The sequence below is a fragment of the Diadema antillarum genome, unplaced genomic scaffold (genome assembly GCF_040938485.1).
Source record: "Diadema antillarum isolate AM-2024a unplaced genomic scaffold, OU_Dant_1.0 seq00000931_RagTag, whole genome shotgun sequence".
NCBI lineage: Eukaryota > Metazoa > Echinodermata > Echinoidea > Diadematoida > Diadematidae > Diadema > Diadema antillarum.
The window spans coordinates 721,688-747,800 of record NW_027271782.1 but is presented as its reverse complement, the minus strand read 5'-3'; the positions used below and the strand labels follow the sequence as shown (position 1 = coordinate 747,800).

Genomic DNA, 26,113 nt, shown 5'->3' with positions numbered 1-26,113 from the left:
AGAAATAAGTAAGAAATCCATTGCAACGGGAGACAAAGAGCCAGGGCGGGAGAAATTAAATCTCAAGCGGGGGAACGGGAGATTTTGCAAAAATGGGTTTTCGGCGGGAGATCTCCCGTAAAAAGCAGGATAGTTGGAGTCTCTGCCTTGGTCTCCTGCCTCGCTGAACTATACTGAAGTGCACTTTCGGTCAATTATGCATATTTTGTCCAGCATAAGATGTAGGATACACAGTCTGTACGTGTAATTCATTCGTAATCATTAACTACTAAGTTCATGAATTCCCATACATATTATAAGCCCTACTGATTGTATGATTGTGCTCGCATGTACAATACATGTGTGTGTGTGTGTGTGTGTGTGTGTGTGTGCGTGCGTGACGGAATAATTCATGCTTTCTATGAGAGGTCAGGGCGCCGGGCATTCAAAGACGTCGAGACGACCTTTAACCTCGACGGCCGGAGCACATTCAATGCCGCCTTTGTTAAACCAGGTGGTTCGACCCATATTTTGAGCAACCTGTTCCATCGGTATATGGGCCAACGTCCGAATCTGAATAGGAAGGTAAACACCCTGGTTTGGGAAATTGTGTGTGTGTGCTTGTGTGTGAAGCTTGCCTAACACAAAATAGTATGAAAAGAACGCATATCTCGCCCTCCTAAAGAATATTTATGAGAGGCAAACGACATAGGGCGACCTGTTTAGAGGAAACTGATTAATTGTGGGTCACCAATCTTTTGAACGAGAAAACTCAAGACTGACAAAATGAAGGCAAACAATTTGATTGTATCATAATGGAGAATATCACTACAGTTACAATTTTCTCACTTTCTCTATTTCTCATACACAGATAAACGTACACACATATAGTTACTGCACAAAATGAGACAGATTTATGTAACTGTTATGCGAAACAAATACGTTGACGCTAAAAATCCCAAACTTGCAGTTCCCCTCGCTACGAGGACTGAGGCAAGACGACTGTTATTCAAAACTCTCTTGTCTTCTTCGAAAATTCGAACAATTTTGTCCACTTCTTTTATTCCCATTCAGCCAATCATCCTCGGTTTACGTAGCACCATTTTCACATTTATGTAGTCATTCATATGCATGCTGTAAAGTCAGGGGAGGGGCGGGGATAAATGGGGGGGGGGGGCAATGGTATATATGATATGCCCATCTCTATCCCAATATTTCGCCAAAGGGAAACAATTGGCAACAAGTTCATTCACATGCAGCTGAAATGTAGCTGGATCAATTTGCATATACGACACAATTAAAGTTCTTGCGTCTGTGTATAATGATAGAGACGATATCTTTGGTGGCGTAATCCAAGAAAGTAGAGGTAACTATATGTCCTTCATGCGCGTAACATGAACCGAACTTGAAACCACTGATCATAGTACTAGTATCAAGTATACGTGTATGTTCAACGCTGTTCAGCTCTATTATGACCCTCCCTGTTATATTATTACTGAGGTCCCCGTTGTTACAGAGACTCTTTCGCGTGAGAAGGAAGCGCCATCTATCGGCCTATTACATTTAGAACTACAGTACCTGATTGATCGTGAGATACCATTGGATACGAGAAATGTGATGATTAGCTCATACAATGCTATTATAGACATTGATCCAAAGCGCAACAAACAATAACACATACTAGAAGGAACACAAGAAATATTCGACAGAAATATCTGCAAAAGTGTAATTCAACATAATTTTCAACAAGCCATTTACATGTAACGTTTAGGATAAGGAGTTTTCTTCCAAATTCATGAAATTCTTCCGTCGAGGCTTTTTTTTAAAAATTGCAACTGATTGACAAATTGCCCTACATCGACGTAAATAAAAAGCACCGCGAATTTCATGAATTTGAATAATTACGCAGTACTCGCTGCATGCTACAAGGATTAGAACCAACACTTGCTGTCGGCGGAAGCTCGCCGTGGTCTATTATAGTGGAGATGACGCCTGTCCGGAGATAAGGAGGTCGCAGCCTGGTTCGAATCCTGCTCGAGTACGTATGCCCATGATTTTATATCATTACTAAAACACTGATCAATTCAGTACTTATTTACGTCGATGTAGGGCAATTTGTTAATCAGTTGCAATAAAGTATTTTTCTGTATAGGTAATGGCAACGAAGGCGAATGAAGGATATCAATGTACATGTATTTGATTGTACATTAGAGGGCCTATCTCACTCGAAGAGACTTCGCCGTGACTGCCACGACTGATCAGCACCTCGACACTTGCGACTCGAAGACCAAGATGGCGATTCTATAGGGCAACGTCCGAGACGTCTTCAAACAAGGTGACAACTTATTCGCCAAAAAGTCGTAGAGACGTCGCTGCGACTTTTTCGAGACGTCTTCTCAGTCGCGGAGACGTGTCGGAGACCTTGTGGACAACACTAGTCTCCGCGACTTGGCTGCGACTATAGGGAGACGTCTATAGAGACCAACTCGAGACTGGAAAAAAAGTCTCTGAAAAAAAAAAAGAAAATCGAACATCGATTCTCTCACGATTCTCTTGCGATTCCCTATGGAGACCAGGCTAGTCTCCAGTAGAAGAAGACGTCGCGGAGACGTCTCCGCGACCACTCAAGCGACCAGCGAGACTCTAGTCGCCACCAGGTAACCACATCTTCAGTATATCCAAGCTTATGAGAAACCCACTATAGTGTTTCTCGGACAAGGTGGTGGACGGGGCTTTTAAGTCGTCAAGCAACTGGTGGCTATAGCAGTTCTGTTCTGGTGCCTCACACACGGCAAATGATTCTATTTCCTGTTTACAAAGTTGCAGTTCTAAGTAGAAAGGATATGTTTGTGAATTCCGGAATTAGAGAAAAAAAATTCATGAAAAACTTAATGACATCAGCAAAAGGAGAAATTATAAGTCTGTTTAGTTTTTTTCTTTTCTTTTCACAAGGTAGTCTTTGGTATGAAAAATAAAGTCAGTAATAGACAGAAACAATTACTGGTAACTATACTGGTATAACGACAAGGAATAAGACCACAAACATTCGACCCCACTCGTAATAAAAAGGCAGAGAGGGTTTAAAAAAAATTATATGAAAATTATAGTCACCTTAAAATCTCTCATTGACCTCTTACTGTACAAGCCATTATCGTATTATCTTGTAGACTCTCTGCAAACCCTAAGACCAAAACCTATCCTTCATATGGAACAATCATAGAGATCATGTGCACATTCTATAAATACAATAATAAGTTTTCAGGTTGATCTCGAGACTAAAGCATCGAAAAGACTTTAATACCCCATGATTTGTGTTTGTATAAACCAATAGGAATGGTGTAGAGAGAATACATCTAAATTTGCATTACAATAGTGTTTGGGAGCGAGATCACAGTATCGTCAATATTTGAAAAATCACAGTCGTGGTTCACCTTTAGTTTACATTATATAAATTTCACATTCAAACATTCAATTAAATTCGATTCAACTTAATAGTTTATTTCTATTTGATCTGGTCTGAATTTTCTTATCCGCTCTCCGTGTTTTATTCAAACCATTGATCATTACCGCAAAACAAGCTTGCTTTTATGTAAGTCCCGCCAAACTTTTCTAATATTTGTACAATATCCGAAACGTAAATCTCGACTTTGACCAGTTATCATCGAAATTTTAATGTGTTTGTATTCTTTTATTTGAGTACTATTGACAAAAAGTAAAAAAATTTGTTTCACATTGTTTTCAATGTAACCTAATGTGAGAATGAAATAGATTGCTTGTAAATTGAATTAAATCGAAATGAATCTTAATGTCCAACTTTAATCAAAAAATTTTAATAAAACATCTGCAGTTCTCTTTGTATGCTGTTTTCTCCATAGATCAAAGCCAACTTCCCTGTGGGGTGGCATTTTGATTTAAGTTCTGTTGTCGACCCATGTCCTAGAGGAGAGGTTCATCCCTGCAACTCAGGAAGTACGTGTACGTAAGCCAGTTCCGTTGGCAGGAAAGAGAAGTGTTGGAGATTTTCATGAAGGTTGCGAGCGCTTTCTCATACGGCGTTTCGCTGAGATAAGAGGAGATATTCCATTATTGGCCATGCGTTGTATCAATGTAGCTCTTACTTGTGTATAGCGTGTTTCTGTATATAATTACGAAATGAGAGTTCATGTAAAAAATAACTCATTAAACAATATCCAAAGAGACTGATCGCAAAACTTGCCAATCGTAATTTTTAAACAGTACTGTTGTAAGTAAGTCCACCATAAGACAGATCGGATTTAAGCCTTTTCTATGATACCTCACTTATAACAATGAATAATTCTTGAAGTAATGATTCAAAACATCCCTATTTGTCATTAGTTTTTTTTTTCAGCAGCTTTAATCGCAAATACCTCAGATTAATGGAGTTAACTCATTTTGCGAACAAACTCTTAAGTGTTAGACATCATTGTTGCGATTACGTTTTATTGGAATCCTAAAAAATCTTTTAGTGTGAATTTTCACTATACTTTCATTTCTTTATTCCATTTTGAATCCAAAAATGATACTGTGTAGTAAAATTCCATTCTGATCGGATTTTTTTGGATGAATTTGAGATAAAAAGACAATGAGCATGACCTGGTGAGTATGTTGTTCGAGTGAATGAGATAGAAATGAAAGAATAAGGGAGAAAAGAAAGCAAAGAAGTAAGGTCTGTATTGTACCTCTCTGGATGAAAAAATATAAGCAATGTGCCTTTCGCTTTTTTTAAGGAAAAATACTACACAAACAAACAAACATGAAATTATCCTTTGTAAACAGTTTATCTCAGGTCTTCAGTTTCTCAGGTCTTGAGATTGCTAAGGACTTTTGAAGGGCTTCAATGAGATGCCATCATGATGGACAATCACATTTTTCATTCATCTTTCTAACATTTAGAATAAAAGAATGACAAAAAGGATGAGTCGTCTCTGACAGTCCCGTGTGTATAATTTCTTAAACCTATTTGCTGAACTGTTTGCTGAGTTATGCAATGAATTGACACTTGCTGTTTTGTGAATTGCTATCTTTGTGTGTTCGGTGCAATCATTTTCTTGCTTGATATCAAGTCACCTGTCCCTATAGGCCCATGACTTCCTCATTGTTTAATTTGCTTTTTTAACATTAGCAAAGAGTGACGTCACAGAATCGGTAACCAGTGCGCATGTGCGAACGACGAGACGTGCGTGAATGAAGGTTTATATTCCGTCTGAACTTCATATCCATTGTCATCATTAAACGTTTGCAGCACGGCAGGGACAGACCTCGCGATACTTCTTCACTCTCTCTCTTTCTTCCAGTGGCTCTAAAAGTACATCAAAATGAGGGAAATCGTCCACGTTCAGGCTGGCCAGTGTGGTAATCAGATCGGCGCCAAGGTAAACATTCATCATTACATATTCGTTGTTGTTCTTTAATACTATCAGAGCATTAGAGGAAATCATTTCTAAAAACATTCTGTCTTTTTCTCATTTTATTCTGCATCACACCTTTCCATCATCGGTGACCATTTAGAAAACTTCGCAAACTTTTTAAGGCACAGGTCAAGCCAACAACTCTATTTCGTTAGAATCGCTCTTAAAGTTGCTTTATAATAAGCTATGAATTTCCTTCTATTATATTCATTGAAAAATTTTCGCTTCAGACAGTTTTTAAGAGCAGTTTGGGACGAATTCAGCGGACCCGTTCGTCAAAGAATGTTAGATGTAGCAGTCCAGGGGCCTGTCTTTATAAAGACTTGTGATAGAAATCAATCACAAGTTTTTTGAGAGCTTCGATGCAAGTTGCGATTGATTCGGGGACTTGTGATTGATTTGAAGGCTTTATAAGACGGGGCCCAGATTATCTTGTAAAATACAAACAGATCTTGTAGTTCCTGAAATACAATACGAAAATGTAATTCATTTAGTTCGTTTGTAGATTATTAATATGTTTTGTTACACTATATGTTGTAATTTATCATGTTCATTTTCTGTTTCCATGAGCCTTATTAGTATGTTTTTAGATAGAATGAGCACTTTTTAAGAGTCCAGTCCAGTGTTATAAACATTATCATTGTGACTCCTCACACCACTCTGGAACTATATTTTGTGGCAAAGAAAAAAGCAACAACCAAGATACAAAAAAACAAACAACAATTCCTATTGTGGAGGTATGGATGAAATTTGCTCACATTTTAGAGTCAATATAATTCTCGCTCCGAGTGATGATTTACCAAGCATTTGGCAAAACTTGTTTGGCTTGGTCGATAAACTCCCTTATACTTTTTCTATACCATAATCCATAATGTTTCATATTCATCTTTCCCAAGTTTATTGCATTGTAAGTCATTAACATAACATGTCTGTGAAAAAGCTACAAACTACGGGTCGTCGCAAACAGCTGTCATAAATCAGTACGAATAAATTAGAAAGGGTGCAATATCTATACTTTAAAAACATGTTGTGTGCAAAGTTCTGATAATCAAAAACATCATTGTTTCACATTTTCAAGCAAGAAATGAACCTTCTAACAAAATATTTGATCATTGTTGGTTACTTACAAATTCTCCATCAAGAATTGAAACCATACACCTTGATGGAGATTTAACTTTGGAAAGAATGTTCAAAGTCGGAAGACAGCTAACACTGGACAAATTTGCTCCTTTCTTGTTCTGTCTTGTTCTCCAATGTACTATAGGAACTCTCACCTTTTAATAAGCCTTGTGAGACTTTTTCTTGTCTTACAACTCAGACATTTTCAGCTTTAACCATATCGAAGCAAGATTCACGCAGAGACTATGTTTCCTATTCATGTTTGTGACCAAGTCGACAATATGAAACTAGCAAACATATGTAGCAGAACCAGCTAAATACGACAAATTATAATTAAGCAAAGCAATTCATTCTCGATATTACAAAAGCTACATAGCAGCACCTTCAACGGGGAAGCTATGCTTTCACGCATGCGCGAGGTGGGCGTGGCAAACGTGACTCGCGTAAAAAGTTGTTCACTGCCAGACTCGTTACACCGTCTAATTTTTGTGAACCCATGTGTTTAGTGATTTTTCGAATTTTTGTTATTTGTTTGTTTGTTTGTTTGTTCATATGTTCCTTTGTTTGTTTGAGAGGACAGTATGATGGTATATGGATTTTTTTTTTGTCGGTCGCCTGTATCACAGTTTTCTCTTTCCAAATGTCTAACAAGAAAATGAAGAGTGGTGTTAAATGAAATAATTATGTGGAATTAAAGTATCCATACATTCACTATATTGGTGTTATGGTATGAGTTATATCGTGGGAGGAAGATGCGAATTGAAAATGCATGGACAGAAAGAGGAACAAGTGCTGATCTGAATTTAAGTTCCTCGTTTGAAAAATGAAATCCCGTACAAATAGGGTCTGTACGAAAAAAAAAAAAACAAACGAAATCCATTATCAACCTGCTGCTCAGGTTGATCGACACAATCTCATCCTGTTAACCCATTGTGTCCTTCCTGCACGCATGCACGTTTATCTGTCCAGGGTTTTCCGCCCTCTTTATCCCCAAAGATTATACCTGCTGTGGCACATACCATATTTGGAGATGTTGTTTACGGAGTCACGTGTTTATCTTTCTATGGTATAATCATTTCTCTTACAGTTGCGCTTAGAAAGCTATTAAGTCATTATTATCGTTATCTATTATCCTGCATTGCCTTGGTATTGCAATTTCCTTTGATTCTTATTCCCCTATTGATATCACACGACACTGGTATTTCAATGATGCGAACGATGTTTGTCTGCTTAATTACCTTACCGAAAGGATCAACAAAAAATCACGCACGGCAAAGAGGTTTGATCTGAAGAATATTTGAATACTGATATGCAGACGTGTTTATTGACTAATGTGTTCTTTCTTTTGCCACATTGTGAATGGAGAAATATTTATTGGTATACATGGTTTTTTCTGTTTTGATTGCATCATTTTTAAGAGTAGCTGAGCATTCACATACGAAAGAAGAAAAATGCATACGTATATACCAATGTGAGGGCATAGCAAATTGGTGGTGCTGCTATTAAGCCCGTCTTGGGTGTGCATAGACTTTGATATCTATGATTTCCCTAACTCTTTTGCCAATACAAGTACCAACTATGGAGGAATTTTGTAAAACTTAGTAATCATACCTCAGTGGTAAGACACTGTTGAGATGTGTCTTTGAAAGTACCTGGTACCCGGCAGACGAAAAGCGGACGGAACCAGACATGCCAGAGTGGGAGTACAAATTTCCAATAGAATTATGCTGAAGGAACGAAGAAGAAACACAAAGAAAAAGATCGAGGAGGACATCAAATTTCACAATTTGTTTCATTATGATAAAAATAATGCTAATAATGATAATGATAATGATAATGATAATAACAATAACAACAATAAAACTAATGATGGTGATGATGATAATAACGATAATGCATAAATACCAGAACATTTAAAAAGTGGTCTGAATGGTCATTCTTCATGCTGGGCACAGTTTTCTTAAATTAAAAACACCTTTCTCCTCCCCCTAAAAAGATCAAAGATTGAAAGGGAAACTAGTTCCATTCTGAATCATCTGCAGATGGATGAATTTTATGCCCTCAAGTATCCTTTTCGCTGTTTCGCTGCTTGAGTGTTGTTATTGTCCATAAGGTTTTCTCCGAACGAAGCTGAACAAAGTTGCAAGCAGGTGGTCTTCCAGCGTGGAAGACTACGTTATTGAATACACAAGTCAGATTTTGATAAAGCTAACATTTATCCATCCACTGTTTTATATGGCTCGTTAGTTCTGGGAGGTGATTTCCGACGAGCATGGCATCGATCCGACTGGAACTTACCGTGGAGAAACCGACCTCCAGTTAGATCGGATCAACGTCTACTACAATGAGGCCTCCGGAGGCAAGTACGTCCCTCGGGCGGTACTCGTCGACCTCGAGCCCGGCACCATGGATGCCGTTCGATCGGGACCCTTCGGCCAGATTTTCAGACCGGACAACTTCGTCTTCGGCCAGAGCGGAGCAGGTAACAACTGGGCTAAGGGGCACTACACAGAGGGAGCAGAGCTGGTCGACTCCGTGCTCGATGTCGTCAGGAAGGAATCGGAGGGTTGTGATTGTCTTCAGGTATGTTTCCATTTTTGTGATTTCTTTTGAACTCTCAAGGACTTACAGACAAACCAATGATACGCTTTACGCGCCAAACGCATTCCAAGTGACGCACTGTACACTAAATCTTATATTCTGGAGTGCCTTACAAGATGATACCAAAGCCGCCTCAATCATTCTACCATGTTGATTCTATACGTTGACCGAATGAGAACTCATCACTTCTAAGCATACATTTATCTTTGTTTTTCATGGTACAGGGCTTTCAACTGACGCACTCTCTAGGAGGTGGTACTGGTTCCGGTATGGGCACACTGCTGATCAGCAAGATCCGAGAGGAATACCCAGATCGCATCATGACCACATTCAGTGTGGTTCCCTCTCCGAAGGTTTCAGACACTGTTGTGGAACCCTACAATGCTACTCTGTCAGTCCACCAACTGGTAGAGAACACAGACGAAACATTCTGCATCGACAACGAAGCCCTCTACGACATCTGCTTTAGAACCCTCAAGCTCACCACACCAACCTACGGTGACTTGAATCATCTGGTGTCTGCTACCATGAGTGGTGTTACCACCTGCCTCAGGTTCCCTGGACAGCTCAACGCCGATCTCCGCAAGCTGGCAGTCAACATGGTTCCCTTCCCTCGTCTCCACTTCTTTATCCCAGGCTTCGCTCCTCTGACCAGCCGTGGCAGCCAGCAGTACCGCGCCTCCACCGTTTCGGAGCTGACCCAGCAGATGTTTGACGCCAAGAACATGATGGCTGCTTGCGATCCCCGCCACGGCCGCTACTTGACCGTTGCTGCAATGTTCCGTGGTCGTATGTCCATGAAGGAAGTTGACGAGCAGATGCTGAATGTCCAGAACAAGAACAGCAGCTACTTCGTCGAGTGGATCCCCAGTAACGTCAAGACCGCCGTCTGTGACATCCCACCACGTGGTCTCAGGATGGCGGCCACTTTCATCGGCAATAGCACGTCGATCCAGGAGCTCTTCAAGAGAGTCTCCGAGCAGTTCACTGCCATGTTCCGACGAAAAGCTTTCCTCCACTGGTACACCGGCGAGGGCATGGACGAGATGGAGTTCACTGAGGCTGAGAGTAATTTGAACGACTTGGTGTCCGAGTATCAGCAGTACCAGGACGCCACTGCCGAGGATGACGGTGACTTCGATGAGGAGGAGGAAGAGGAGGAGGAGGCCTAAATTGGTGTTTAAGTTTTCTTTTCCTGTTAATACAATTTGTAAATTGTGCAAATAATTTCACACTAAAGGAGTTATAAGTTAAAGGCTGCCGATGACAGAGACAGGCATTTGTCAAGCATCAAGAATCGTGAGACTTATTCGAAACTACTTGTTAAAGGGATCGAATAGTTTTGGTTGAGACCTAACTTCAGGTTTCTAACATTTTGGTGAGATAATGAGAAACCTCTTATGAAATATGAAAGAGCCTGTAATTTCAAGAGGAATTCAAAGTTTATTTGATGAAAATTGTTTCTGAAACGGCTGAGATACCCAAAACAGAGTGATCCGAATGAAATGTGGGACCCGCATTTTATTATGATGGCTTTGTTTGTGGATGTCTCAGCCATTCCAAAACCGATTTTAATCAAATAAACTTTGAATTCCTCTTAGCATGGTATGCTCTGTACTATATTTCGTAAGTAGTCCCTTGGTGTATCACAAACAGTTAAAAGCCCAATTCTCATCTCAACCAATACTGTACCATCCCTTTAAGATCTGAAGTCAAGGGCTGAACGCGCAACTAACCGAGTCCCTGGTGGCACTCGATCGTTCCCGCATTCACCTCTTGCTTCGCTGTTTCTCTCGAACGAGACGCTCAGCGGGGAAGAAAGACTAAAGAGCAAAACTAAGTCATGAGGTTCTTTTCAAAGGCTATTGTTGGAGGCGGAATTGACAACACAATTTACCGATTGCACAATCAAAACTCTTTTTTTTTTTGTAGCAATATTCGTTTCAGTGAAGAGAAGGTGATGCAGTGCAACCCCAGAATGTTGATATTCCCCAAGGGTATTTGGTTTGAACTTTGAAAAAATAATAGTTCCACAGCTCTGCAGGCTGTCAGAAGTTCTTAACCCACTCTGTACGGGAACCTTGCGCATTAAGTCTATGGGCATTTCAGAATTCCGAATGGAACGGGTTAATGTGTTCCATTTACAAATCTTTTGAAGTCGTTATCGGAAGTGTTGGCAAGGCCGAAATCATTATGGTTTTATACTTAAAGTATATCAAGATCAAATCACATCCTTTTCTGGGAGTTCTTCAAAACCTTTCTCTCCATGAGAACTGTTTTTTTTGTGTGTGAATTCTGATTAAAACAAACAACGTTTAACATAATTATCGTGTCTTTATCTCATTCTTGAGTGCTTCATGTGCCATATCGCAAAGTGCCTTCGCTACATGCACCGGGGGCATTACTCTAGAAGGCGGTAGAGAGGTATGATATTCTCACACGGGCATCTTTCTCTCTGCATCAGTGATTTAGATATTATCATCTTGTTTGACAATTATTTCTTACGAGCTGACCCTGACGATACTGATAAGACCTGAACAATAAACACTATTTGGGGGAGCGGAGGGGACATAATAAAAATTATCGATCATGTCACAAAGTCGCCCTTTATGTACGAATCGAAATAAGTGTCACTACTATCAAATAGATAATGGATGATAATCGAATCGAATAAGTTTTGAAAACTTCGATGAGTATGAGCAGCAGTGAGTGGCGCTTTACGAATAAAACACAGTGTGTTATTCAAAGGACAAGTCCACCTTCATAGACATGTGGATTGAGTGAATGCAGCAATATTATTTGAACACATCAGTGAGGGTTTGAGGAAAATTTGACAACCCGTTAAAAAGTTGTGAATTTTGAAGTTTCCACTCAGTCACTGCTAGATGAGAAGACTACTACAGCCTGTGATGTCATATATGTACAACGAAATAATGAAAACAAAGAAAATTCAACATATTTTCACTTTTCTCGCATAATAAAAGAACGCTTGATTTGCCTCTTTCAGAAGGCAGGGGAATAATATTACCTTGAACATACGTTAGCGACAAGTCGAGGAAATACGCACTTTAAAAAAAAAAAAATTGGTAAAATTCTCTATATATTTCCTTATGGTATCGTTGTACGCATGTGACATTGTACACTATAGTCTTCTCATCCAGCAGTGACTGCGCAGACACTTCAAAAAAAATTCATAACTTGTGAATGGATTATCCGATTTTCTTCAAACTTTTACTGATGTATTCTACAAATATTGCTGCATTCACTCATTCCATATGTATACTATGAAGGTGAACTTGTCCTTTAAGGACGTAAGTGTCACGATAGGGACTGTATCCTCATTGGAAAATCACAGGACAAAGTCACGCTCATCTTGACAAGATAAAGGCTAGAAATAATTCCCACGTCAACACGTATACTTTGTGGAAAGTTCAGACTTGAATGCCGGTCAGTGCCATTTGGAGGAATCTTTCTTCTTCCTCTCTTCTTCTTCTTTTCGAGCCAAAAATAGGGGTAGCCCCTGGCCCGCCCCTTCTCATCCCCCGCGGATCCTCCTCGTCCCCCTCAACACAAACAACGAAAGAATAGTGTCAAACGAACCGTCTCAGAATGGGGGATATCTGTGTATAATGTGTGTAGGTGTATCGTATGTGAATGTGTATGTGTGTGTGTGTGTGTGTGTATGTGTGTATGTGTGTGTGTGTAGGTGTGTGTGTATGAGTCTGGATACTAAATCCTTTTTTTTTTCATGTAGGCATCTAGGCGATCAAGCAGTATGAGTGGGTGGATGAATGTAAAAACTTGCATATCATTTTTTTTTTCAGCTTGGTTAAACTCTTCTAAGCGTTTGAAATCATCCCATAAGACAATATTTGACAGCGTACAAAACATAAAAGCTGGTAAGTTTTGTTTATCTCGGGGTTACGTCCGGTCATAGAAATAGATCGTCAACAATGAAATACCTGGCTTATCTGCATGTTACAGGTGTCCAGGTATGTTGTGCACGTTGAATTATTGAAAGAGAGTGAAGTTAGCCAAACCATCAACAATGGAACAGTATCTGGCTTCCGTTCTTATTACAGGTGTCCTGGAATGTGGTGAACGTTGGGTTGAAAAACGGGGAAAGTGTGAAGTTATTATGGAGACGAACCCACAAAAAATACAACAGTAACAAACAAACCATCTTCACAACCATGTTTGTTTTGTTGCCAGGCATTAAGAGTGGTTTGACCAGTCACACTTCGAAGCTTGACTCGTCATTGAGACTATCACACAAGTGTGCAGAAAAGAGGATTTTGGAGATTACGCCCATGTGTTTAGGGATCGTCGTCTAAAATCTTTTTCCTGTTGCTCTCTTTGTATAATCATTGGTATATTTCTTTCCTGTTCCCTCCTCCGAAAATCGAGAGTGATAACACAGCCCTGCACATTTTTTTCCCCCGCACCTCTGGACTTTATACCTGTTACACACAGATTGTCAAAAGAGACAAAATGGAAACCTTGCATATTTGCGTACGTGAAAATGTGCAAAATTTGTTTCGTTGTCGTAATTCAATTAAACTGGAATCATCCTCAGGAGTACACTATTCGGGTATACGGTGTACGTTTTCGAGGGCACGCGAATAGCTTGAATCGAACGATAGGATTTCCTAATACCGGGTCACATAAAAGGGCACTATTCGAAAATGCCGTACAGCTGCGTATAGCATAGTATAGTGGGAATAGTGCTTGTTAGATTTTCGTGCAGCGTATACCATCTCTCGTTTATGAAACGATGAAAATTTTGGTCTTGATTTGCCCTTTAGCAAAATAAGCATGTAGACTGATATTCTGATGCAGTGTTGTGTATCATGATCACATATAATGTTATAGCCTGACCAGACACTGTGCTGCGCACAGGGTCTGACATGTGTTAGTGTTTCAACGTTGTAAACGACCGTCACTATTGACGGCAAAATCACATAAAATACCTTTTATTTTGTATGATTTTAAGAGTAATATAATTTGCAACACTTTCCTACAGCGTATTTTCCTGATGGTTGAGTTGAATTCGGCGTTTTGTTTGTATCCAGACCTTATTGTTGAATTTTTCGGAGTAGATCGTGCGGTGGCATCTTTTCCTTCGAGAGCTTCACAAAAGCAACAAAGTACCACGCATGCGCATTCAGAAGTGGTTGCTTTTTACGTACACTCGTGCGCCCGTGCGTTTAATGTGTTACGTAAAGCTTGTAGTAGATCCGCGCGTGCTGCACCGGCAATGATTTGAACTTTTTTAGTCGGGGTCATCCGACTATCTCATCACTTCCGCCCCGACTACCTACGTTGTAGTATACGAGAGTGAATGCCATTCATATAACACGCAGATGAGGAGTGAAGCAGTAAGGACGTTTACAGACCTGATTTCAGCCATAGATTTCGGTAAGTTTTAGATGTAATTAAACAAAAAATTGCATACCGGTTATTGAATGATGGTCATAGATTACGATAATTCCTTATATTTTAGTTTTCCACGATTAATAAAGATATTCATGAAGGAAACAGTGAACGATAACAACGTCCGCGAAGGAATAGAGGTGCAGCGCTGTCGCTTTGCGACAGCGCTGCGTGTAGTTAATAATGTTATTAAACAAATCAAAAATAATCAGTTTTAATTGATTTAGTCAAAATGACCTAGGATGGAGTTGGATCAGTTTTTTTATTCATATACTCAATTTCTAACTTTCTTGTAACAAAAATGGTACGTTCCACTGTAATCTCAGTTTAGAAACACTTAATAAGATTGCTGGGATGGCTGTGCAGGAGGAAGAAATCATCGCTGCATGGGATAGGGAGTTGATTGTGCGGGTGATGGTGTATTGGGTCAACTTGACGGCGCCAAAAGAATATCAAAATAGGACACGCGTGCTACCTAAGGCTGCGTTCACATAGAAGTATTCGCTATTCGCTATTCGCTATTCGCTTTTCGCTATTCGGGCACCCAGCACACCATCACCCGCACCGTCAACTCACCATCCCATGCAGTGAGGATTTCTTCCTCCTACATCCCAGCAAATCTTATTAACAATTTCTAAACTGCATCAGAATGTCAGTCTACATGCTTATTTTTGCTAAAGGGCAAATCCAGACCAAAATTGTCATTATTTTATAAAAGAGAGACGGTATACGCTGCAAGAAAATCGAGCAAGCTCGATTCCCTCTTTGCTGTACTATTCGCAGCTATTCGGTACTTTCGAATAGTGCCTTCTTATGTGAACTGGTGTGAGGAAATCCTATCGTTCGATTCAAGCTATTCCCGTGCCCTCGAAAACGAGCCCCGAAAAGCCGACTAGTACTTTTATGTGAACGCAGCCTTACAGAAGCGGTTCATTATACAAGATCTTACACGCTGCGCATATACATTGCATGTAGAACTTTTGAGAAAATCCCTGACGGAGCTATGTCATTGCCAGTCTTTACGTACCATGACTGGTGCGCGAGGCGTGATGCAATATTATAAGCGGTGCGCATTGCAAGTTTGAATTCAGTTTTCGTAGAGCACCGGCATTAGACTAGTGCAGTGGACGAGTAGTCTGCAAAACAAGCAGGAGACTCCACCTTTGTACTTGTTTCATCTTTTCGAAAGAGCAAAACAACGACAGAAAATGAGGGAAATCGTCCATGTCCAGGCTGGTCAGTGTGGCAACCAGATTGGAGCCAAGGTAATGTGTCTGCCCTCGTTTATTAACACCTGCACACCTTTAATTAAAGTTTTATATGTTTTCAAATATCGATATTTGAAAATCATTGCATCAACCGCGCACATTAGAAGAAAAAGATGGTAATTCTATGTTTTGTTAATGTAAGCATTTCAAATGAATTCAATTCAAAACTACAAATTATAATGAATGAGAGAGGTACCAATAACATGGTGTCCATAATTTGAATCGGAGGAACAAGATAAGCGTTGGTTCCGACATGTAGAAATTCCCATCAGTTTAAGTGTATGGAAACCAAAGTCTAGAGTCTAATATAAAGGGATAAATCAGTCAACACGCGTTAATGAACCAAGACTCAGTTATTTTCATACTGCCATTGCTAGGCACAGTATATTCCAGCCTATGTTGCTCTAAGCCCCTTGCCCCTCTCTAAAGTCTTCCACGTGGAAGCCATAGGCCTACGTGCGCGAGGCGTTACGAGGCGCCACGCCCGGGCGCCACGGTGGAACATCTGGACGTGTTGATTTAAGTATGACTGTTTACAAAAATCAATATCACACGAGGGCATGTTATTAGTGTCGCGGCGGAGCCATGTTCACAGGTGTTCTGTCGTTAATAGTCCAGGAATGGCAAGCATGATTAGCGTTGTTGCGATATACATCGAGGTTAACCAAACCGGTATAGCATAGATGGAGTGGTTATAACAGTGTTATAGATCTAGTGGGCTATTTTCCTGGAGATATTTTGAGGAAAAGAAATATGCTTTAATGTTGGGCAAGGGATCATGTGCAACATCCATGACGAAAGGAATGCAGAAGCTAGATCTAGAGTGATGTTTTTGTGCATGAATAAGGGTAAGAGTTGAATATCATAACGGTCAGGGGAAAGCCGGAAAGGCTTTGGGAGGAATCAAGTTGTAGAACACGAATTTGTGGCCAGTCCGAGTGGAAAATGAATAAACGAATGGGTGGGAGGGGGGGGGGGATGTGGCGGAAGTTCATACGCAACCTCCATGAAGAAAGAAAATATGTCTTATACTAACGTGCATGGGTTAGAATTTAAGTGTTGACATTGCCGATAAGGAAAAAGTTTGCTGCAAGGATTAAATTAAAGAACATTTTTGTTTAAGAACATTCTGGGCGGGAAATGCATAGAATGCAGACTGGGGGGGGGGGGTATGAGAAGGAAGGGGAACACAATGGTGGGGGTGGCAACCTGCGAATCTCGAATCTTCCAAGATTTTCATGACGGCCAATAATTTTTAATGGAAGTTTATTTTCTCAACATAATTGGACACAATATTTACCTCCAAAGAACTCGGAGAGGTGAGGGTATAGCGGAGGGGAACAAAGACCAACAGAATTAACCAAACCGGGAACATTTGAGGCACTCTTTCGCCATGTTCGCACGAAATGATCTTTGTGATAAGCTGAATGCATGCTTCGGCAGAGCTCGACAACAGTCTTCAGCCTCATTCACTGTCTGAAGTAAGTAGGGCCTAGCTGCATCCTAGAGTGAGTACAACGACCAGGGACATACCCTAAGTCCTCGCTCAGTTTTTTTCCCTATCAAACAAAGTGAAGAATGTGTACAAACATATCTTTTGTATACCAAATCGTTTGTGTACTCCGGCTCAAACTGTGTGAGAATAAACAGAGCTTGACACGATAATTTGAAAGCCGTTTGGAAATCTTGAACAGGGTTCGCATTACAATGCCATGCATACAAGTCGTGAAGAACCGAAGGCGTTACCTATTTGAAATTAATTTCCGGGACGCTTACACGTGGCAGAAATTACATCAATCGGAATAGGATGCAAATGTATATAACCCGTGTTACATGCTTCAATTGGCGCTGCCGTGTGGTGTTTGCGCGTGAGTTTTCCTCCTGTGTTTGTGTGTGTGTGTGGGGGGGGGGGGGCGGGGGTATACCGTTGTGATGATCGCCGTTTCGTCGATGCCAATGTATTTTCTTTTCTTTTGTCTTTTTTATTCAGCTCTCCTATGAAATACAATTCAGTATTTCAAATCTGTTTGCATGCAAGACTTACTGATTCTGGTTGTTAAAGAACCTCCTTTTTAAATAGTAGTCGTAAAATTTGAAATGGGGATTATTTCAGCCAATGCAAGACACACACACACACACACACACACACACACACATACACACACACACACATTAGGTCCTCCAGAGTGTAACGGGGGGGGGGGGGGTTCATCAAGGGTTTTGACAGTGATTTCCGCCGACAAATTTGCTCTCAGCAGATTAGATGCGATAAATTCTGGAGCTTGTAACAGTTATCCGTGACTAACGAGTTTCAGGAAAAAGCTTGTGAAAGATGAAAGATTGAAAGACTGTGTATTGACGATTTAGCTTGTTATAACTTCGGTAGGCAAAAAATTGAATTCCTTATTCGACCGAATGATTGTTTGTCGATGGAGCGCAATTAACTGCTTATATCGAATTATTGCAGCTGATGCCTACATGAGAATACTCAAGTGGAACTATGCAGGATATAGTCTTGTACTGAGCTGATATTCGTAAAGCATAGATCAGCAGTGTCTTGCAGAATAAATAAGGCAATGTAACTGTCATTGTCGAAGTTAATTGATACGACTCCTTTCTAACACTTTCACTTCTCTAATGCGAAAAGGGACTTCCTTCATGGTATAACTGTATGCGCTATACAATCAAAGTTAATGATTCCAATTACCATCATTGTATTGATAGTGGTAGTAGTCTTTTTGAAAAAAAAATTTCAGCATGAATTTGGCTACTTTAGCAAATATGCCTCCTTAAATACGAGGCGTAAGATTCGTCCCATGCGGAACTCCAGTAGCGGAGAGGAGTAATCAGCATTGGGCAATACACGATGTAAGGGGAGAAGGTAATGTGGTGGAGGACCTGCAGTGAGTTCCTGTTGACGTCGATGACACCAGTCGAGTCAAGTGGAGGACAGATTGTGACTTCCTTTCCCACGTTCTGTGGTATAAACCCATCAGCAAGATGATTAATGAACTCGTTAACGTGGTATCATTATATCGGGTCATAATGATATGGTCGTTCTTCCTTATGATTTATTACTGCATGCTGCCAGTTTAGAGAACGGATACTTCAGGAGCTATAACGCCTCATATTTCCTGCAGACATGTTCGTAGTGGCATCAAGAATTCTTTTATAACCAATTGTCATATCTTTAGGGACCAGATATTCGGTTTAAAGTAGTTCCCGGTATGTTACGATCTTTTTTTCTTTCTTTATCATGTGAAGTATAATTTATCACTCACTTGTTTTTACAAAGTCGACAGTGGGTCAGATTTCAATATGCAAATATGGGACTGTTTTTTATTACAGCGAACCAATTTTCATAAGAGATCGACCGTGCCAACGTGAAGACTACGTGATTAAAGCACTTGAGGTAATTCTAGGCAATCCGTAATCGTATCAAACTCTCAAAAAACAATCATGGTAGAACCCTAAATCGTTTCTCTTTTCCCAGTTCTTTCTCGCCATTAAAAAAAAAAAAAACACTCGAGAATGTGCGAGGATTGACTGAACAGTATACCAGAACACATCGGTGAAATGTTGAGGAAAATAGGACATTGCCAGGGGATTGCGTTCAAAAGTTATGGACTTTTAAAACATTTCCGGCGTCGTCATGATGGCCGGATGAGAAGACTACAGCAGTTTGTGATGTCGCTACAGGACAACGATATTAAGATAATATAAACAGAATTCAATATATTTAAATATTTCTAGCAAAATGACTCAAATGAGAGCCCTTGACTTCCCTCGGCACTTTCAAAAAGTAGGGGGAACAATATCTATTTTACCCTTAACACGAGTCAGAAACAAGTTGAGGGAACACCGTTGTGTAATGTTAAAATTGTTTATGATAATCGCTGTCCTGATCACAAACTGCAGTCTTCTCATCAAGCCATAGCAGCCACTGAAACTTTACAAATTAAAAAAAAAACTTTTGAACGGAAAGTCCAATTTTCCTCAAATTTCACATGTTCTAGTGATATTGCTGCATTCACTAAAGGACACATATTTTTGGTGAACTGGTGGTCCCTTTAACACTTAAAAGACTATTCTGAAGTTGCCGTCAGGTTGTTTGTGTAAGGCAAATAAGCAGACTTTTTTTTTATTCAAGTCAAATTTTGCCTGTGACTAGATTACAAGAGGTCAAAGACAATCAGCAGTTGGCTGGGATGTTTGCATCGATTATCATATTCCCAGTCTGAACTTGATTCACTTCCTTGGAAAAAAAAAGTGTCGATGTCCATGTTTGTGCGCGAGGGGTGGAATAGAAATAACGCCAGTCGTCTGTCTGAGAAAATGCCAATAAGACACGTAAAATCCTTTCGCGAATCCGCTAATGGCGGTTTATCCTTCAATCGCGTTATTCATTGAAGCTCGGCGTCAGATTCTCTCTTGGATGAACACGGAAAGAATGCCTCGTCATGATTAGGTTTTCAAAAGATGCAAAGGCTGTCTCTGCTGTATACAATGATTACGCCTCGATTCTTGTGACCCTGTATAATGTCAGGAGTCTACCAGATAAAAGGGATGGTACCGTATTGGTAGAGGTGAGAATTGGTTTTAAACTTTCTTGAGATATCAAGAAACTGTTTGTAAAATAGTACAGAGCGTACCTTTCTAAGAGGAAATCAAAGTTTATTTGATGAAAATCGGTTTTGGCATGGCTGACAAATCCAAAAATAAAGTAAAGCAAAGCGATCGTATAAATGGTGGGTCCCACATTTTATGAGAATTGCTTTGTTTTGGGTATCTCAGCCATTTAAAAACCAATTTTCATCAAATAAACGTTGAATTCCTTTTGGAATTACATACTCTTTCATATTTCATGAGAGGTTTCTCACAATCTCACCAAAAAATGTTAGAAACCGGAGGTTAGGTGTCAACCAAAACTATACGATCCCTTTAAAGCTTTTCAACGCGTACCTTAGACTTATAGTGCGGTTCAGACTTTGGCATAAGATGACGTACGTCGATCGCAACACCTTCCGTAATTTGTTGTTAACTTTAACTCAATGCGAGGGGAGGATTGTTGTGGAAACAACCCAAAAGTTCATGCGTTGGCTCACCGTGATAACTACGTCAAAATTACGCACCCTTTTATCTATTTGATTGTTCTGTATAATGTCTACAGCAATGACACTCCACTCCCCCGCCAAAAGAGAAAAAGAAAAAAAAAACTGAAAGGGCAGCTCACCCCACCCCTTTGTCCTGCGTTCTGTTTGATCTTAATGGGCAGTATTGTGTAAAGCACTATGGCGGATGTTCAAAATCCTCTACAAATTGAAACAAATTTAATTTCATTTACTCACCATCCTGGAAAGTCAATTCATGCCCTTTTTTTATTCTTTCATCTGAATGGATTTCATTGGACTCAACGAAGCATTGTGTCCTTCGTAGGCCTTTATAATCTTAAATCTTGCAAGACTAACGGTTGTCATTGGCTCTACAACTTCCGTGTTTGTTTTTAAAGGGCAAGTGCAACCAAGGAGGTTCTAGAGAATGGAGTCACAACCGTCTTATTTCCTTTGCTAGATGTTCGAAGCCGCCGCTCAAAAATATTTGAAGCATGTGGCAAACTGGATCTGCCGCTCAGATAGGAAGACAATTGACTCGTGTCTCATTGCATAATCACCAGCCACTTTCAAAGGAAGATATGTCTTTGTGATGGTACATGTAATTACTTTTCGCTATCCCTTCTTATACAAGATAGGTGGTACAGACACGAGGATGCGCGAATAGAAACTGAGCAAAAAATGTTGAAATAAAGATGAAAATTACTCGACTGGGCATACCCGGGCACTAATCTGATATATCTATCAATAAAGAATTATACTTGAAGATTATTCCATATTAGTTTCATTTGTGGAAATTAAGCGGGAAAGTGATAAAAGCAGCTTTCCAGGATGGTACAGTTTTAAATATTTTCACATGATACAGCTCTGATTTACACTTTTGCGCAAATTTCTGGACGGAATTGACTTTTGTTTTACATGCTTTGTCATTACGTAAAATTTCATTTCATTTAATAAATAAGCAAATATGGCCACTATTATGATAACGTTCAAAATGAATCGTCAGATTGCTCAGCAAGACGGCGGCTTGGAACATCGATCATCAAAGGCACAAGCGCACCTGTGGAATTCTTTTGTACATCAATAGAAATCTGACAACTGTTTGAATAATTGCAGCCAGTTGGAACTCCAATGTATTAAACCTCCTTGGTGCAACTAGTGGGTGTGTGTGTGTGTGTGTTGTGTGTTGTGCGTGCGATTTGTGTGTTTTCACTGGAAGGAACGGAGTCATTTTTGGGTGCCGAAACCGTTAATCTTTGGCGGGAACTCGGACCGTTGATCAAATTCAAACCCGAGAAAGGGGTGAAAATTAAACCACAAGCTACAAAGATAAATATCGTGACAAAGGGACGTAGATCGGATTGCGGAGTCTTACATTCCCCCTTCTTGACTCCCTTCATGGGTCGTGGGTTGTTCGATATTTAAAACGTAAATGAATTCAAGAAGAAATTTCGTCCAATACGCCGAATCGCTGAAGTATAGTAGTAAAAACGATTTAGCAATGACGTCTTTGTGAAATCAACCACATCTGGAGGTGGGGGGGGGGGGGGACACTGTGGCATGGTGGATAAGACCTAATTTTTCAATCGGAGGTCTCGTGTATCGAATGAATATCGTCTAGTGACTATACTTCGCCCCATGTTCCTTTTAACCCAGGTCTTTATAAAATAGTAACTGGCAATGCTAGGTTAATCATAATTGTAGGACCCTCTGATAGAGCAATGACACACTGAAGTTAGCTACCCTGGGTATACAGAAGACTTCAGGTGGAGGTAGGGGAGGGGGAGGGGTATATACAAAAGCGAATTGGCTATTTGAGTAGAACAGATAGTTTTGAAATATTTTTCAGTGGAAGAGTTGTTAGTAGGTGATATTATGGTTTTAACTAATTTTCAAATGAATTTGTTACCGATTATCATTTCATAGTACTATTTAAACCTTTACTGGTCAATTTAGTGTCACTGTACTGGGTGCTCGAGTAATCTTGAAGGCAGAGTAGTTTGCAGTTTGCTTTCAAGTAGAAATTGATATATTGTGAAATCTAGTGCCTTAAAATTAGTTTAGTTTAGATTTTTGGCTGAATATGGAAGTTGTGACTTTCCTACTTAGAAGTTGGTGAAACCTTTGATAAGCTTGGAATAAGCTGGGGATAAGCTTGTGTTAAAGTTTTTATCTAAACATTCGAGTTCCTCTTTATCTTACCAGTTCTGGGAGGTGATCTCCGACGAGCACGGTATCGACCCGACTGGAACCTACCATGGCGACTCCGACCTCCAGTTAGAACGAATCAACGTCTACTACAATGAGGCCACCGGAGGCAAGTACGTCCCTCGGGCGGTGCTCGTAGACCTGGAGCCCGGCACTATGGACTCGGTGCGATCGGGACCCTTCGGTCAGATCTTCAGACCAGACAACTTCGTCTTCGGCCAGAGCGGAGCAGGCAACAACTGGGCTAAGGGGCACTACACGGAGGGAGCCGAGCTGGTTGACTCCGTGCTCGATGTCGTTAGGAAGGAATCAGAAAGCTGTGACTGTCTTCAGGTAATCGCTATTAGCATTACATTTGATCCGATTTGACGAGGTTCTCGTAGTTGAGCGAGGACTATTATTACGAAACAGCTTGCAAAATAATTTTCAGATTCTTACATTTTGAATTTTACAATAGAGTGTCGTGTAAATCATGTCCACTGTTCACAAACTGTATGACACTTGTCAACTGACAAGCATCAACGTGATGTCGGGCTATCTTCACAGCAAATACTAGTCTCTTTTATACCAGGAGTGAGTCTGATTTGTGTTGGCCCAATTGATCATGTCAAAAAACGACAGTAATAAAAAGTAGAGACTCGGACATTGTCTTCAGAGTATGAAGATGATCCGTCTCGAAGACATGTATTATGATATATTTTTTTCCTTTTTAAATTTCTACAGGGTTTCCAACTTACACACTCTCTTGGCGGTGGTACTGGTTCCGGTATGGGCACACTGCTGATCAGCAAGATCAGGGAGGAATACCCTGATCGCATCATGACCACGTTTAGCGTGGTTCCCTCACCAAAGGTTTCAGACACTGTAGTTGAACCTTACAATGCCACCCTGTCAGTCCACCAGCTGGTCGAGAACACTGATGAGACATTCTGCATCGACAACGAAGCCCTCTACGACATCTGCTTCAGGACCCTCAAGCTCACCACCCCAACCTACGGTGACTTGAATCATCTGGTGTCCGCTACAATGAGTGGTGTTACCACCTGCCTCAGGTTCCCTGGACAGCTCAACGCCGATCTCCGCAAGCTGGCAGTCAACATGGTTCCCTTCCCGCGTCTCCATTTCTTCATCCCAGGCTTCGCTCCTCTGACCAGCCGTGGTAGCCAACAGTACCGCGCCCTCACCGTTCCCGAGCTAACCCAGCAGATGTTTGACGCCAAGAACATGATGGCAGCCTGCGATCCCCGCCATGGCCGCTACCTCACCGTTGCCTCTATGTTCCGTGGTCGTATGTCGATGAAGGAGGTCGACGAGCAGATGCTCAATGTCCAGAACAAGAACAGCAGCTACTTCGTCGAGTGGATCCCCAACAACGTCAAGACCGCTGTCTGTGACATCCCACCACGGGGTCTCAAAATGGCTGCTACCTTCATCGGTAACAGCACCGCCATCCAGGAGCTCTTTAAGCGCGTCTCGGAACAGTTCACCGCCATGTTCCGGCGAAAGGCTTTCCTCCACTGGTACACCGGCGAGGGCATGGACGAGATGGAGTTCACTGAGGCTGAGAGCAACATGAACGACTTGGTGTCCGAGTACCAGCAGTACCAGGACGCCACCGCCGAGGAGGAAGGAGAATTCGAGGAGGAGGAAGAAGATGCCGAGGAGGCGTAAAAGGACCAGTGTAAACCACATGTTCAGGCGCTCCGCCCTGCACACACCGATTGGATATTCACACCCACCTGTTTCCATGTAGGCATGACTGCGAACACTAGGTGACGAAGCCAACCCCTGCCCCCGCCCAAAATAAAAGTAACAATTGGATTCTAAATCCGTTCAAATTTATACAATTTATCTACAGAAAAAGAAAATTATGAACTTATTTTCGGAGAAAAAAAATCATTTATGCCTCTTTAACAGAAGATTAGAGGCTCTTGACTTTGCACGAAGTAGGCTGAAACTGTTTCAAAATGCAAAATGCCAATGACTGTTAAAACATTTTGAGTTGAAGAAAAATTATTGAAAAATTCCACGAAATAAATGAAAAACGCAAAGTATACTATCTTGTTTGATATTCTTTGTCAAGACCTTGTATTTGAGTGGTGCTCGTTGACACTGTATAGGAGTGGTTCATAAAATTTGCGACTTTTAAAGGGATGGTATAGTATTTTGTTGAGGTGAGAATTCAGTTTTTGACTTTGCAAGATACTTAAAAAAACTTCATGAAATGTTAAAAAGCGTACAATTCTAAGGAATTCAATGTTTATTGGATGGAAATCGGGTTTGAAATGGCCGAGATGATTATATGAAAACAAAGTGATACAACACGTACAAGGCGAACCTAATAAAAGGTTGATTCTACCTTATGCGAGGATCGCTTTGTTTTGGATATCTCTGCCATTTCAAAACTGATTTTCAAGAAATAAACTTTGAAATCCTCTTAGAATTATATGCTCTTATATATTTCATGAGAGGTTTCTCATCATCTTACAAAATCATCAACAAAAAACGTTAGAAACCTCAAACCCCATCTCAACCAAAACTGGTACCATCTCTTTAATCTGCGTCGAGTCACAAGATCAAGAGGTTGACACGGGATCGTCTTTACTACTCCTTCATCGGTTGCTAATTTATTTCTAACCAGACTATCAAGTTCTGTGGTCGGAAACTTTGAATAGTGTGAACCATACCTTCCTTGTGAAATTATGTTGTCACAGCGTGTGTATGTGCGTGCGTGTGCGCGCGAGTGAGAAAGTGTAGGTAAGGCATGAATCCCTCGTGATACATTCATTAATGTCTACTCAACTCGTGCTAGGAGAAAGGACACGAATTCAGACGCCAGCAAGGTTAACACTCAATAGTCCTCGCATTGAAATAGTCTTGATTTAATTCTGCTGAATGTATTGATCCACGGACATGATATCAACAAAAAATCGCATACATCACACACACGCTCACGCACACACAC

General features: G+C 40.6%; 2 protein-coding genes across 2 annotated transcripts; both read left to right on the top strand.

The window, feature by feature from the left end:
- Positions 1–5,252: 5,252 nt before the first annotated feature.
- On the top strand, positions 5,253–11,417 carry LOC139741448 (tubulin beta chain-like). Its single transcript, XM_071652029.1, has 3 exons — positions 5,253–5,372; positions 8,775–9,110; positions 9,353–11,417. Exons 1-3 carry the CDS (start codon positions 5,316–5,318, stop codon positions 10,298–10,300), a joined length of 1,341 nt encoding a protein of 446 aa, XP_071508130.1. The 5' UTR covers positions 5,253–5,315; the 3' UTR covers positions 10,301–11,417.
- Positions 11,418–15,629: 4,212 nt separating this feature from the next.
- Positions 15,630–25,190, top strand: LOC139741447 (tubulin beta chain-like). The gene is made up of 3 exons (XM_071652028.1): positions 15,630–15,826; positions 23,146–23,481; positions 23,872–25,190. The coding sequence occupies exons 1-3, from the start codon at positions 15,770–15,772 to the stop codon at positions 24,817–24,819; spliced, it is 1,341 nt and encodes a 446-aa protein (XP_071508129.1). The 5' UTR covers positions 15,630–15,769; the 3' UTR covers positions 24,820–25,190.
- Positions 25,191–26,113: the final 923 nt, after the last annotated feature.